The 15,508-nt window shown below is 39.7% G+C and overlaps 1 protein-coding gene across 1 annotated transcript; it reads left to right on the plus strand.

Annotated features, from left to right (window-relative positions):
• The first annotated feature begins 11,485 nt into the window (after positions 1 to 11,485).
• Positions 11,486 to 11,791, plus strand: LOC133757084 (small ubiquitin-related modifier 1-like). The gene has a single exon (XM_062187692.1). It carries the CDS (start codon positions 11,486 to 11,488, stop codon positions 11,789 to 11,791), a length of 306 nt encoding a protein of 101 aa, XP_062043676.1.
• The last annotated feature ends 3,717 nt before the right edge of the window (positions 11,792 to 15,508 follow it).

Consider the following 15,508-nt stretch of genomic DNA (forward strand, 5'->3'; position numbering starts at 1 on the left):
AACTTTTGTATTGTTGTGGCTTCCTCCCCCAACCTCCCTCCCTCCCGTGGCCCTCCCCTCTCCCTCTCCCATCCCGCCCTTTATCAAGTTTCATTTTCAATTACCTTCATATACTAAAGATCAACTTAGTATATACTAAGCAAAGATTTCAACAGGCTGCATTCACACAACCGCACAAGGTATAGGGTATTGTTCGACTAGTAGTGTTTTTAAGTTTCATAGTAAAACACATTAAGGACAGAGATCCTATGTGGGGAGCATGTACCCAGTGACTCCCGTTGTTGATTTAACAATTGGCACTCTTATTTATGACGTCAGCAATCACCCGAGACTCTTGCTATGAGCTGTCTAGGCTATGGAAGTCCCTTGAGTTCACCGACTCTGAACTTGCTTAGTCAAGGCCGTGTCACAGTGGAGGTTCCTTCTTCCCTTCAGAGAAAGGCGCCTCTCTCCTTGATGGCCTGTTCCTTCTGCTGGGGTCTTGTTCACCAGAATCTTTCATTTAGATTGTTTTTTGCCACTGTGTCATGGCTTTCCATGCCTGTGAGACTCTCATGGACCTTTTAGCCAGATCTGAATGTCCCAAGGGTTGATTCTGAGGCAGGAGTGCTGTTTGGGGCATTTGCCATTCTGTGAGTCTGCTGTGTGTCCTGCTTCCCCCGCAGGATCATTCTCTCCCTTTTAATTCTATCCTTCATTATTGAGGCAACTAGTTTTAAACATTAGCATGGATCCTGCTCCTGTATAAGAGGTGTCCTTAGAATAAAAGGAAATAAAAAAAAAAAAAGACAGACACCAGGTATGTGTGCACTCATAGGGCAAAGCCATAGAAGACACACCAAAAAGGTGGCTATGTTCAAGCCAAGGATGGAAGACGCAGAAAAAACAAACCTTGCTGACAGCCTGAGCCTGGACATCAAGCCTCCAGAACTATGAGAAATGCATGTCTGTTGTTTAAGCCACCAGCCTGTAGGATTTTATTATGGCAGCCCTAGTGAACAACATGAAAGATTTTCCAAAAGTTCGTGGAACTTGCATGTTATCTTTTAATTCCATTTTCCACAAACTTTTGGAAGTACCCTTGTAGAAGAGTTTTCCCTAACCTCAAAGGAACAGCTTGTCCCCACAGACCCCATGACTGACTCAGTTGTGCTACCAGTGTAGTGTCTGAGTCTCAGAATTCCTAGTACTCATCACACACACTTCACATCAGAACTCTGAGATCTGCTTTTCTTTTGCCTAGAAGATTGTATTGTTAAAGGGATCATCTGTGTAATCATTTTTTGCATATGCCAGTGGTTCAGAAAATGTACAATGAGTGCAGCCAAGCATAGAATGTGTTACCAAGGAAAGATGGATAAATGACTATGGATTAGCAAACGGATGAGAATGCAAGGAATGTAAGAGGTGCTCATCCTCCTTGCAGCACAGAGTAACTCAATGCATGATTTTTCAGAGTTTTATATGAATGTTTCATTTGTTGAAGTACTTTATTAGCATCTAAAAAGAAATGTATTCTAACTTTCAGTGATATTTTAAAACATGATTATATCTTTGAAAAAAATAGACATTTGTGTAAAATCCCATAGGCATTCGAACCTTAACAAGATGCAATATAAAACCAAACAGGCTGTTTTCAAACAATGCTTCATGATGGATGAATGCAAGCATGGTGGGGCACACAAAAACTTTGACTATGAAAGGTAGGGCTCTTTGCATGTTGGAAAGGTGATCATTGGAGTAGATCTTTAGAATAGTAGCAAGAGGCCGGCACCACAGCTCACTAGGCTAATCCTCTGCCTGCAGCGCCGGCACCCCGGGTTCTAGTCCCGGTTGGGGCGCCGGATTCTGTCCCGGCTGCTCCTCTTCCAGTCCAGCTCTCTGCTGTGGCCCGGGAAGGCAGTGGAGGATGGCCCAAGTGCTTGGGGCCTGCACCTGCAAGGGAGACCAGGAGGAGGCACCTGGCTCCTGGCTTCGCATTGGCTCAGCGCGCTAGCAGTAGCAACCACTTGGGGGGTGAACCAATGGAAGGAAGACCTTTCTCTCTGTCTCTTTCTCTCTCTAACTCTGCCTGTCAAAAAAAAAATTATAAAAACAAACAAGCAAACAAAAAAGAATAGTAGCAAGAAAGAAAGCACACCTAGCCACACAAAGTTATTAAAGAAGGCATTGAAAGCACTAAAGAAACTCTCAATTATTACATCTTTTTACCTAATGCTTACCAGATCTACTAATAGGCACCCAGACTAATTATAATCCTGAGGAGAAAAAGATCATTCCCCCTCATTACCACACCCTTCTCTTTCTTCTACTGCCTCATCCTCAGGGTGCCCCATTGCACAGGCTGTCTCCTCTGCTGGGAATGCTCTCCCTGTCTTTGCTGCCAGGGAAACTTCTCATTTCTTCCAGAGCTGGGTCACTGTCACTTTATCTGTTGAACACCTGCTGACTGTCCCAGACAGATTTGTCATCAGTGGGCCACATGTTCCATCTCCTTTTGTCAACATGACACTGTGTATCATTTCACCACTATCCTTAGCATGGTCTATCATGATTCTGTGTGCTAATGCATCTGCATAACACAGACACTCAACAACAGTGTGAAGAAAAGGTCATTTTCACAAGGAAAAAAATCCAAATTACGTACACAGATAGTGAGCAAAATGGGAGGCACTGTTGACTCTCGTTCTTTCTCCATTACCTTCCCCGGAAGAACCATTAGTAATAGTTTTATGTGCATCTGTCTGTTGCATTTTTATTTTTTAAAGATTTATATATTTATTTGAAAGGCAGAGTTACACACAGAGAGAGAAGGAGAGGCAGAGAGCGAGCGAGGTCTTTCATTCACTACTTCACTCCCCGACTGGCCGCAACAGCCGGAGCTGCGCTGATCTGAAGCCAGGAGCCAGGAGCTTCTTCCTGGTCTCCCACAAGGGTGCAGGGGCCCAAGAACTCCAGCCATCTTCCACTGCTTTCCCAGGCCATAGCAGAGAACTGGATTGGAAGTGGAGCAGCCGGGACTCGAAACAGTGCCCATATGGGATGCTGGCACTGCAGGCAAGGGCTTTACCTGCTACTCCACAGCGTTGCCCCCCCATTGCAATTTTAATCATTGATTTACATATACATGTGCATGCATCTTTCTTCTTTTTTACATAACTGGTGTCTTACTAAACCTACAACAACAACAATATTCTTTCTCCACTAAACAGTATGTATGCAAATGTTTTCATGCTAGTAGCTCATGTTTACTGATAATAGCTATATAGTATTTGATAATTTGAATTTACTATAACTTAAATAACCACTCATTCATTAATGACTACTCACATTCTTTTTTTGAAATATTTTTATACAAGTTTCATGTATTTCATATATACTGCTTTAGGAGCATAGTGATACTTCTCTCCCTCAATACCCACATTCCAACCCTTTTACCTCCTCCCTCTCCAATTCCTGCTCAATTTTTTTCAGAAATCTGCTTCTTTTTTTCTTAGAGGATTTATTCATTTATTTGAAAGACAGAGTTATAGAGAGGCAGAGGCAGAGGGAGAGAGAAGTATTCCATCCTGCTGGTTCACTCCTCAAATGGCTACAACAGCCAGAGCTGAGCCCTTCTGAAGCCAGGAGCCAGGAGCTTCTTCCAGGTCTCCCATACTGGTACAGGGGCCCAAGGACTTGGACCATCTTCTGTTTTCCCAGGCCATAGCAGAGAGTTGGATGAGAAATGGAGCAGCCGGGACTGGGACCAGTGCCCATATAGAATGCCGGCAGATGGCAGCTTTACCCGCTATGCCACAGTGCCAGCTCATAAGGAGATATACTTTCAGTTTAGTTAATAATCATAAGGTTAATCCTACACTAAGTAAAAGTGTTCAAATACTATGAAGAAAAAAAAAAGTACTGTTCCTCAACAGAACAGACAAGGGCTATAAATATGGAATTTCAAAATGTTCATTTCACTCCAATGCATTACATTTTAGGCACTCCACTAGTTTCCCCTGATCAGGGAAAACGTATGATATCTGTCTTTTTGGGACTGGCTTATTTCACTAAGGATAATGGTTTCCAGTTGCATCCATTTTGCTGCAAAAGACAGGATTTCTTTTTTTTTTTTTTTTTCACAGCTCAGTAGAACTCCATATACCATCATTTCTTTATCCAATCTTCAGTTGATGAACATCTGGGTTGATTACATATCTTAGCTACTGTGAATTGAGCTGCAGTGAACATGGGGGTACAGATAACTGATTATTTTGTGTAAATTCCCCGGGGTGGGATGGCTGGGTCATACAGTGGGTCTATATTCAGATTTCTGAGGTATCTCCATACTGTCTTCTACAGGGGCTGTACCAGTTTACATTACCACCAACAGTGGATTAGGGTACCTTTTCCCCCACATCCTCACCAGCATTTGTTGTATGCTGATTTCTGTATGAAAGTCATTCTAACTGGGGTGAGGTGAAACCTCCTTGGGCCGCTTACATTCTTACCTCTTTTTTTTTAAAATTTTTTTATTATTATTATTATTTTGACAGGCAGAGTGGACAGTGAGAGAGAGACAGACAGAGAGAAAGGTCTTCCTTTTGCCGTTGGTTCACCCTCCAATGGCCGCCACGGTAGACGCGCTGCGGTAGGCACGCTGCGGCGGGCGCACCATGCTGATCCGATGGCAGGAGCCAGGTGCTTCTCCTGGTCTCCCATGGGGTGCAGGACCCAAGGTCTTGGGCCATCCTCCACTGCACTCCCTGGCCACAGCAGAGAGCTGGCCTGGAAGAGGGGCAACCGGGACAGGATCGGTGCCCCAACCGGGACTAGAACCCGGTGTGCCAGCGCCGCAAGGCGGAGGATTAGCCTAATGAGCCGCAGCGCAGGCTCTTACCTCTTTTTTTGTTTATTTACTTGCTGGTTGGTTTTGCTAATGAGGCTTGATAATCTTTTTGCCTACATCTCTGAGCACATGTGTTCATATGTTTTAAGAATAGGTAAGTGGGCCAGCACTGTGGCATAGTGGGTAAAGCTGCCGCCTGCAGTGCTTGTGTCCCATGTAACCACCGGTTTGAGTCCCGGTTGCTCTACTTCCAATCCAGTTCTCTGCTAAGGACTGGGAAAGCATTAGAAGATGGCCCAAGTACTTGAGCCCTTGCACCCGTGTGGGTGACCTGCAAGAAGCTCCTGGCTCCTGGCTTTGGATTGGCACAGCTCTGGCTGTTGTGGCCAATTGGGGAGTGAACCAGCAGAGAGAAGACATCTCTCTCTCTCTCTCGGCCTTTCCTTCTCTCTCTGTGTAACTCTGCCTTTCAAATAAATAAATTAATTAAAAAAAAAAAAAGAACAGGTAAGCAGACTGGGTGGGAGGGAAGGTGAGGTGGGGAGTATCTCTATGCTCTTCAATCTATATATATGAAATACATGAGATTTGTTCACCTCATATAAATTTTAAAAACATGTTTAACAACAACAACAACAAAAAGAATAGGTAATCTGAAATGAAATCCTTCCAACAAAGGATATATATATTTAAAATACTAATAGATGCTGGCAATTTTCCTTCCAAAAGGTTTCACAGTTTAGACTGTCCTTGACAGTGTGAAAATTCTCTTTTCAATGAATTCTAATCAACATTTCATCAATCCTTTAATTTTTATTATTCTGATAGAAATACAATATTATTAAAGATTTTTATTTTCCAATGATTAAGAGTGAATCTAATTTCAAATGTCTACTAGATATTTATATTTTTTTAGAATTGTCTTGTTATACTTTCACCAGTTTTAAAAAACGTGTGTTGCTTACAAAATTGTTATTTATTGTAACTCCTTAAACAGCCTGATATTCATTTTCCATTGTGATTGTTAAAGACATCATACACATTTTCTCCCAAATGTTACTTGTTTTTAACACTTGTGTAATTTTGCATAGAAGGTTTTTTAGTGTACCTTTAAAAATGGGCACAAATGTGTCAGCTTTCCAGGATTTAAAAAATCTAGCTTAGGAAAGTGCTATGGTTTGAATGTTGAACATTCTCCAAAGGGCCATTTGTTAAACTCTTGATTCCTAGGGTGGCACTATTGGCACCTTATAGTGGCACTATAATGCAACCTTACAAGGTTTGGCCTAATAGAAAGTCCTTGAGTCATCTGAGGCATCCCTTTAGGAAGTAGCTCTGGTGTGATCTCTAGAGTTCTTGCAAGAGGATTCTTATGAATGCCAGAATCTGGGTCCACACACTTTCATTGCTTCCTGATTTGCTGTGTAATCCTTTCTCAGCTCACGCTCTGCCATCAGACATAGAGCCCTTTTGAGAGATTGCATCATTCCCTTTGGACTTTCAGCCTCCCAAACTGTGAGCTAAAGAAGTAGCCTGAATCAAGTACTTCAGTGTAATAACGAAAAGGTAACTAACGTAGATAGCACTAACATCTCAAGTTATTAAAAATTTCTTTTGTATTTTATTGGTATTTTACACCTTATTTTTAATCTCTAAAGTTTTTATTGATTTGGAGTTGGTTTTTATGCAGTATGTGATTTGACAATATCTAATATCATGCCCTTCTAAGTGAATAAACCATTGCCACAAACAATTATTTAACCTCATTTCTTCTCTAGCAATTTGAAATAGCACTATCTATTAAACATTACATATATGTATACATAGATGACTTTCTACATCTTATTGCATTACATTCACCTCTCATCTCTTTCTCTATATCTGCCTCAAATATAACAATATCCTAATTAAACTTCATGGAATCTGCTGAACTGTTATAGGGCAAGTCCCCTTTCATCTCTTAAAAATGTTTTTATCTCTTTCCAGGTAAACTTTAGAAACAGTTTGCCAAGTTTTATTTAAACAATCAAAATGGGAAACTCTAGATTAATAGGAGGAGAATTGATTTAATTACAAAACTGAATTTTCCCATCTAGGAATATGTATGTAAATTGGGCAAATCACATACATTGGCAAATTTATCCCTTTAGTTTCCTCATCTATAAAGATAAGAATTCTAATGATACCTCTTTAAAGGGTCCTTAAGACTTCAGGACACTACCTTATTATTAAGTGTTACTCAATAATATTATTTGTATCATTTTTATAATTATTATTATTAACTGATAAACTATTCGGTATCTTGCATTAAAATCTTAATTTTCTTCATATAGGTCTAACATTATTTATCAGATATTTTATATTTTTAAATTGATACTAGGAGTGTATAAAAATAATATTGTTTGCTTAACTCATTACTTTTAACAGTTTTTTAGATGAATTTCTTAGCTTTTCAAGTTGAACAACCATACCGTTGACAAATACTGGCTTTTCAAAACCTATGTCTTAAATTTTATTTGTATTATTGACTTGGCAAAGGTTACAGATTCAAATGTCTATCAACAATTAACATCAATGAGTAAAGTAGGAGCTGAGTCAAAAAGGGGAAAGTGGTGGAAACTGTAGTAAATTGGAGAATACATTTTCTGTCTAAAGACATAAAAATATTGTGAGGAGTCCAAGCAGAATAGATCCACAGGCCGTGTTTGGTCCAAGGAATGCCATTTTTTGGCTCCTGATTTAAGTAGTCATCACACTAGATTAGCAGTTCTCAAAATTTGGTCTGGTGGCTCCTGGGAGTTCTCAACACCCTTTTAGGGTCAAAACTATTCTCATAATTGTAATAAAACATTATTTGTCTTTTTATTGTGTTGACATTTGTACCAAAAAACTACTGTTTTGTACAAATTAAGGCAGTGGCTCCGAATGCAAAAGCTCATAGTAGTCATTGCATTTTTCTGTGCCTCAAGGTCATAGTAAAAAGAGAAATGATTTTAAGAATATTCTTGATAAAGCAGTAAAAATTTGTTTTTTTTTTTTAGATTTATTTATTTATTTGAAAGTCAGAGTTACACAGAGAGAGAAGGAGAGGCACACACACACAGAGAGAGAGGTCTTCCATCTGCTGGTTCACTCCCCAATTGGCCAACAACAGCCAGAGCTGTGTCAATCCAAAGCCAGGTGCCAGGAGCTTCTTCCAGGTCTCCCACACAGGTGCAGGGGCCCTAGGACTTGGGCCATCTTCCACTGTTTTCCCAGGCCAAAGCAGAGAGCTGGATTGGAAGTGGAGCAGCTGGAATTCAAACCTGCTCCCATATGGGATGCTGGCACTGCAGACGGCTTTACCTGATATGCCACAGCACCAGCCGCAAGTTTTGCTTTTATTAAATGTTAACATTTGAACAACAGCTTAATACCTCACATGGAAAAATAGGAATATGTGTAAAGCACCTCTGCTGCATACTGAAATACAAAACTTGTCATGAGGAAAAGCACTTTGCAGTTGTTTGATTTGTGAACTGAACTAGTTCCTTTGTTCACAGAACAGCTTTTATTTTTTACTTGAAACAAGAGTAAAAGATAAACTGCTATTATTGGAACTTGAATGTTTTTCAGAAATTTTCTCCAAAAAATGAACAATATTAGCCCTTACATACAGGAAAACAAGTGATGGTATTTGCCACCAATGATAAAATTTAGTCTTTTAAACAAAAATGAGAAATTCAGAAAGCTTCTAATCAAGATGCTTTCCAACACAAAAAGAGTTACCTGATTCAAACAATGGTGATATTAGCTGTTGTTATTTTTTATTATTGTATGATTAAATCTGTTAGCTTGCAAATGTGCATTAGTCACTCAGTATTTTCCATAGATAAATACACAGTGTTATAAAATGACGCATCAGTGAAGGATCTATTCGAAGTTCAAGATACACCAATAGATTATAATGTGACAGAATATGAGAAGTTCACTGATAGAGTTTTAGATCCTGTATTGTGGCTAATCTTCAAGAAGATACAAATTGTTGAGTTTTGGTGTCATTTCAGAGAATATTTGTAATTGTCCAAAAAGGTGACTCTTCCCTTTTTCCAACTACATATTTGTGTAAAGCCATACTTTCTTCATTTACTGCAATCAAAACAACTTATTGCAATAAATGGAATGTAGAAGTCCAGTGTAATATTCCGCTCACATGTTAGGCTAGACATCACAAAATGTTTTACCAAAGAAAGGGCAAACGGCACTTTTCTCACATATTTTTGGAAAAGAAGGTTTTTGTTTAATAAATTATTTATGTATTGACTACAAATTGTGATTCTAACTGTAAAATCATCCATGAGATGGGTATATTGTTATTTCTAATGTATTAATGGATAGATATTTTAAGATTTTCTCTTTTACTTTCTAATGTAATAAACATCAATAAAAGTAAAGAATTCAAGCAAAGATCTCTTTGATGTTCTAAATAATTTTTCAGAATGAAGGAGTTCTGAGACCAAAACCTTTGAGAACAGTTACACTAGACTTAGTTTATAGATTATTTGTATTTTAACAAATTGCTTTTATAAATACTTTTTGTTTTTTGTGATGACATCATTACTTAACTGAAAAACTGTTGTAAAAGTTATTGTCACATATATTTAAAGGAAACCATCGACACTGAGAAAATGAAAACTAGTAAAATTATTAAGGATAATAATCAGAGCCCTGTGCTCCTGAAAAATGGCAATGGGTAGTCATCCTCTACCTTTTTTCTTTATTTAAATTTTTTAATTGACAAATAATAATGTGAATATTTGTGGGTACAATGCAGTGCTTTCATCTATGTGAGCATATAAGAAGGATTCAATCAAACTATCATTTTATGTGATAACATTAAACTAAGTTTTAATAATCTTAATGTATACAATATATTACAATTAAATATGATTACTATTGCAGTGCAATAGATTAGCAAAATTTATTCTTCTAGACTAACTGAATGTTGTACTTTTTTTTTTTTTTTAGAAAATCTATTCATTTTCTTTTAAAGCTTTATTTATTTATTTGAAAGGCAGAATTACAGAGAGGTAGAAGCAGAGAGAGAGAGACAAAGAGAGGTCTTCCGTCTGCTGGTTCACTCTCCAAATGGCTGCAACGGTCAGAGCTGAGCCCATCCAAAGCCAGGAGCCAGGAGCTTCTTCCACGTCTCCATGTGGGTACAGGGCCCAAGGACTTGGGCCATCCTATACTGCTTTCCTAGGCCATAGCAGAGAGCTGGATCAAAAGTGGAGGAACCAGGACTTGAACCAGCGCCCATATGGGATGCTGGCACTACAGGCGGCAGCTTTATCTGCTACGCCATAGTGCTGGCCCCTGAATGGTGTACTTTCGAGCTAACTAATATACAGAGAAATATTCTCTCAAGGTTAATATATTTATTTAAGAATAGAGGAGTATTGCAATGGTCATACATGTGCAACAGTAAACTGGGTGCATATTTAAAGAGGTTAAGGCAAATGGAGGTATTAATTGGTAGAGAAAGAGGGGCAGAGATATAAATAAAGGGAAAGAGAAAGAATGAGAAAGAGAGCGATTCACATGGGCTACTTACATACAGAGTTCATTGGTTACAGAGACTACAGGAAGGAGTTGGTGTCTACTCACTGGTGGGGTACCACTGTTGGGTAAGTATTCTGGGGAGAACAATTTACCTGAATCATTGCAGTCTTAGAGAATGATAAAAATAAACTTTGTGACGGATATATGTTCACATGTCAGAGGTGTGCAAAGCATGGGGTGCAATGTGTTTAGAATGAGAAGAAATCTACTGTGTTTTTTTTTTTTTTTTGACAAGCAGAGCTAGACAATGAGAGAGAGACAGAGAGAAAGGTCTTCCCTTGGTTCACCCCCCAAATGGCCGCTACGGCCGGCACGCTGCGCCCATCTGAAGGCAGGAGCCAGGTGCTTCTTCCTGGTCTCCCATGCAGATGCAGGGCCCAAGCACTTGGGCCATCCTCCACTGCCCTCCCGGGCCACAGCAGAGAGCTGGACTGGAAGAGGGGCAACCGGGACAGAATCCGGTGCCCCAACCGGGACTAACCCGGGGTACTGGCGCCACAGGCAGAGGATTAGCCTAGTGAGCCACAGTGCCGGCCTACTGTGGTTTTTTTTTTTTTTTTTTTTTTTTTTTTTTTTTTTTTTTTTGACAGGCAGAGTGGACAGTGAGAGAGAGAGACAGAAAGAAAGGTCTTCTCGCCGCGGCTGGCGTGCTGCGGCCAGCGCACCGCGCTGATCCAAAGGCAGGAGCCAGGTGCTTCTCCTGGTCTCCCATGTAGGTGCAGGGCCCAAGCACTTGGGCCATCCTCCACTGCCTTCCCAGGCCATAGCAGAGAGCTGGCCTGGAAGAGGGGCAACCGGGATAGAATCCGGCGCCCCAACCGGGACTAGAACCCGGTGTGCCGGCACCGCAAGGCGGAGGATTAGCCTAGTAAGCCGTGGCGCCAGCCCCTACTGTGTGTTTTTGAAAATGTCCTTGAGGAGGCGTAGTGGAAGTCCCTGCAGCCGTGGTGTTGTGCTGTGGGCAAGGGAAAAGGATTTGTAAACCCCGGAGCGAGGTTCTGCCTACCCGAGGCCGCTGCTGTGCTGGGAGCCCCGGGGAAAGCCACCATCACCATGTCAGATCAGGAGACAAAACCTTCAGCTGAGGACTTGGGAGATAAGAAGGAAGGAGAGTACATTAAACTCAAAGTCATTGGACAGGATAGCAGTGAGATTCATTTCAAAGTGAAAATGACAATACATGTCAAGAAACTCAAAGAATCATACTGTCAAAGACAGGGCGTTCCAATGAATTCACTCAGGTTTCTCTTTGAAGGTCAGAGAACTGCTGATAATCATACTCCTAAAGAACTGGGAATGGAGGAAGAAGATGTGATTGAAGTTTATCAGAAACAAACAGGGGGTCATTCAGTGGTTTAGATACTCTTTTATTTTTTTTCCCTTAATCCTTTTTTTATTTATAAAAATAGTTCTTTTGTAATGTGATGTTCAAAAAATGGAATTGAAAACTGGCACTCTATCTCCTTAAAACATCTGGTAATTTGAATTCTAGTGCTATCCATTCTTGTTTTCATTGTGCTGATTTTTGGTGATCAAGCCTCAGCCCCCTTCATAGGGCCCTCCCTTTTTTAAGATTCCATGTGTACACAGAGAGGCCACCTTTTTCAGGACTGTGCGTTTTCAGGCTTGTGGTGATTATTAAGAATGACTTCCCAATTGGCCCTGAGATCCTAACAAATTTTTGCTTCACTCCTGGACTGTGACTTTCTGTGGGAGATGGAAGTTCTTCAGAGGATGGAACTGTGGAAAAATGACCTTTCCTTAACTCGAAGCTACTTCTTAAAATCTGAAGGTCTGGAACAAAAGAAGAGGAATAGCAGGCTTGTGTCAAGATGACGGATTTGGTGAGAGAAATGACTAACTCCAAAGATGGCTTCACTGAAGAGAAAGCATTTTAAGATTAAAAAAATCTTGTCAGAAGATCCCAGAAAAGTTCTGATTTTCATAAGCAGTTAGTAAAATTCTTCATGCAGAAGTGTGTACAACAGAACACTACTTCTTTTGATTTCATTTGTGCTTTTTGGCCTGGGATATGGGTTTTAAATGGACATTGTCTGTACCAGCTTCATTAAAATAAACAATATTTGCAAAAACCGTAAAAAAATAAAAAAGAAAATGTCCTTGAGACAGTGTCTCAGATGGTCAAGCATGAGTTCTCCTTTTTCCTAATTTCTTGACATGAATTTTGTGAGTCTGACAAGAACAATTTCATCTAGGGATCTGCAATTCTGACAGTGCCCTTTCATCAGTATCTTTCGTTTCCCAAGTCCACCTCCCTCTCTCCATCCTCTGGTAAGCATCTTTCTACTCTGTTTCTATGAGATGATGGAAGACATCACAGCATTCAAAAAAGAAGGAAATGTGTAACAAATGGATGGAACTAGAGAATTATATGTTGTGAAATAAGTCACACACAGAAAGGCAAATACTGAATGATCTCACTTATACATGGACTTATAAAAACATTTTGTTTGCTCAAATCCCGTAGTTAATATTATTATTTTTTGCAAGCCAGGAAACAACTGTAAAGAATGATCCTCTCATTGCCCGCTATTTCTCCTTTAATTTCCCTAAGACTTATAGATAACCCCCTAACTTACCTGTGACCATGCCAAAAACACAATATCCTAGTTCTGATTTTTTTATATCCTGAATGATTAGCTTGTTTCCCCTGTTCAATCTTCCCTGAAACTATTGAAACATAGAGATAAACATTATTTATTCAGCCAGTTGGCTGAAACTGCCCTTATGGTTAAATCAATTCCAATCACTCCACCTATAACTTCTGTTTATCCTCCTTATAAAATTCTTGGACAGAATCATCCTGTACAAAACAGCTTGATCTTTGGATCTGGAATGACTTCCCTATTGCAGCATCCTGAATAGAATGAAATTTCCATTTTATCATTTTTCTTTGACTTTTGACATTAACATTAATTTTATATTTTCATCTTATAGCTTTAAAATATATTGATATCTACAAAAATATGTACCTCTAGACTTTTCTTAAAAGCATAAAACACATTTATAATGTGAAATTCATCTGTGAAAATTTAAGCCTCATGAAAATGATTTTGTATTTCCATATGGACACAATGTTCACTATGATTTCATCAAAGACAAGGAAAGAACCAGATGAATCACATAGAGATTGTGTGGCCATGGAGGGAAAGGACTTCCTACCTAGACAACAAAACAGGATTAAGGGGCCGGTGCTGTGGTGTAGTGGGTAGAGCCGCCATCCGCAGTTCCCAGCATCCCATATGGGCATCAGTTGTAGACCCAGTTGCTCCATTTCCCATCCAGCTTTCTGCTATGGCTGGGAAAGCAATGGAGATGGCCCAAGTGCTTGGCTCCCTGAACCCTCATGGCGGATCCAGAGGAGGCCCCTGGCTCCTGGCTTCAGATCAGCCCAGCTCCGCCCTTTGAAGACATTTAGTGAGTGAACCAGCGGTTGGAAGATCTTTCTCTCTTTCTCTCTCTCTCTGCCTCTACCTCTTTCTCTCTGTAACTCTGCCTTTCAAATAAATAAATAATTAAAAAAAAAAACACAAAAGAAACAGTATTAAAGGTCACTACACCTTTAGTGTGATTGGTAGAACACAGAGCAATCCTCCAATCTTAGAATATCTCTCCTTTATGCTTGGGTCTATAGAAGTTAATAGGTGTGTGTGTGTGTGTGTGTTGGATAGCGAGAATCCAGAATGCAGCATTTAAGTGAATTTTGCATCAAGGAACAAATAACAATAACATTAATTGAACGTGAACATTGATGTCAGCTAATACCTTAACCAGAATTACTTATCTGTTAAGAATGGGAGATGATGGATGACGGGATAGTTATCACAAGGGAGTTTTGGGGGAAGGGAAAAAATAACACGAAAGCTGGTTGCAACATTGAAAGGTCTGATTGTTCCTCCTTTGCAATTTTGCCTGGGTGTTACATCCTTCTTCCTTTATACCTTTTGGTTCTTTGAAGTCCATTCACTGACTCAGCAATCAGGAGGCTCCCATACAGGATGAAATCAGGTGCATTCTGTTTCCATTTGTTCCTATGGCTGGACACAGTCTCTTTCAGAGTATGTGCCTTGGCCAAGAATTAGCCAAAGGTACTCCCAAAACTTACTGAGGAATAAAGTGGCCTCTCATTTTGCTTTAATCTATAATTCCTGTCACTAGCACTACCTATATGTAGTTGTAATAAGAATAAAAACGAAGGAAAAGTTCAGTAGATAAAGTTTCTGACATGTCTCCTCCTGGTATAATATTAACCTTTTATGAAGTAATATGGATTATTTTCATTAAAAAAAAAAGACTTTCAGGAGCAGGTATATTTATCACACTTCAGTAATTTAATTCCATTTAAAAACTATAAATAATTTTATTAATTATATCTGGTGTTAGAGAGAACTTAAAATTGAGAAGGAAAATATCATTATTGAATATTTTAAAAGTCATTGAACTTTACCTCAGCTATTAACCCTAACATACTTTTTTTAAAAAATAGTTATTTATTTATTTGAAAGTCAGAGTTACACAGAGAGAGGGAAGCAGAGAGAGAGAGGGGTCTTCCATCTGATGGTTCACTCCCCAAATGGCTGCAACAGCCAGAGCTGTTCCAATCCTAAGCCAGGAGCCAGGAGCTTCTTCCATATCTCCCATGCAGGTGCAGGGGCCCAAGAACACGGGCCATCTTCTACTGCTTTCCCAGACCATAGCAGAGAGCTGGTTTGGAAGTGGAGCAGCCAGGTCTCAAACTGGTGCCCATATGGGATGTTGGTGCTTCAGGCCAGGGCATCAACCTGCTGTACCACAGCGCCGGCCCCACCCTAACATACTTTTTATTGATTTATATATTGCAACCAATCAATTCTTTGTAACCTAGGCTCTGATGAAATTGATGTAAAATGAAAATGAATTATTGCCAAAAATTTCTTGCACTAAATATAGTAAATTATAAGACAAAAATTTAAAAATTTATATTTTTTGGAATTCCCAAATTTTAAAAAGAAAACTGGTACTGTGAAATAAAATATATGCTCCACCCAGAAGCATAAACAAAGCACTAAGCACACC

The sequence above is a fragment of the Lepus europaeus genome, chromosome 3, assembly GCF_033115175.1.
Source record: "Lepus europaeus isolate LE1 chromosome 3, mLepTim1.pri, whole genome shotgun sequence".
In the NCBI taxonomy this organism is placed as follows: Eukaryota; Metazoa; Chordata; class Mammalia; order Lagomorpha; family Leporidae; genus Lepus; species Lepus europaeus.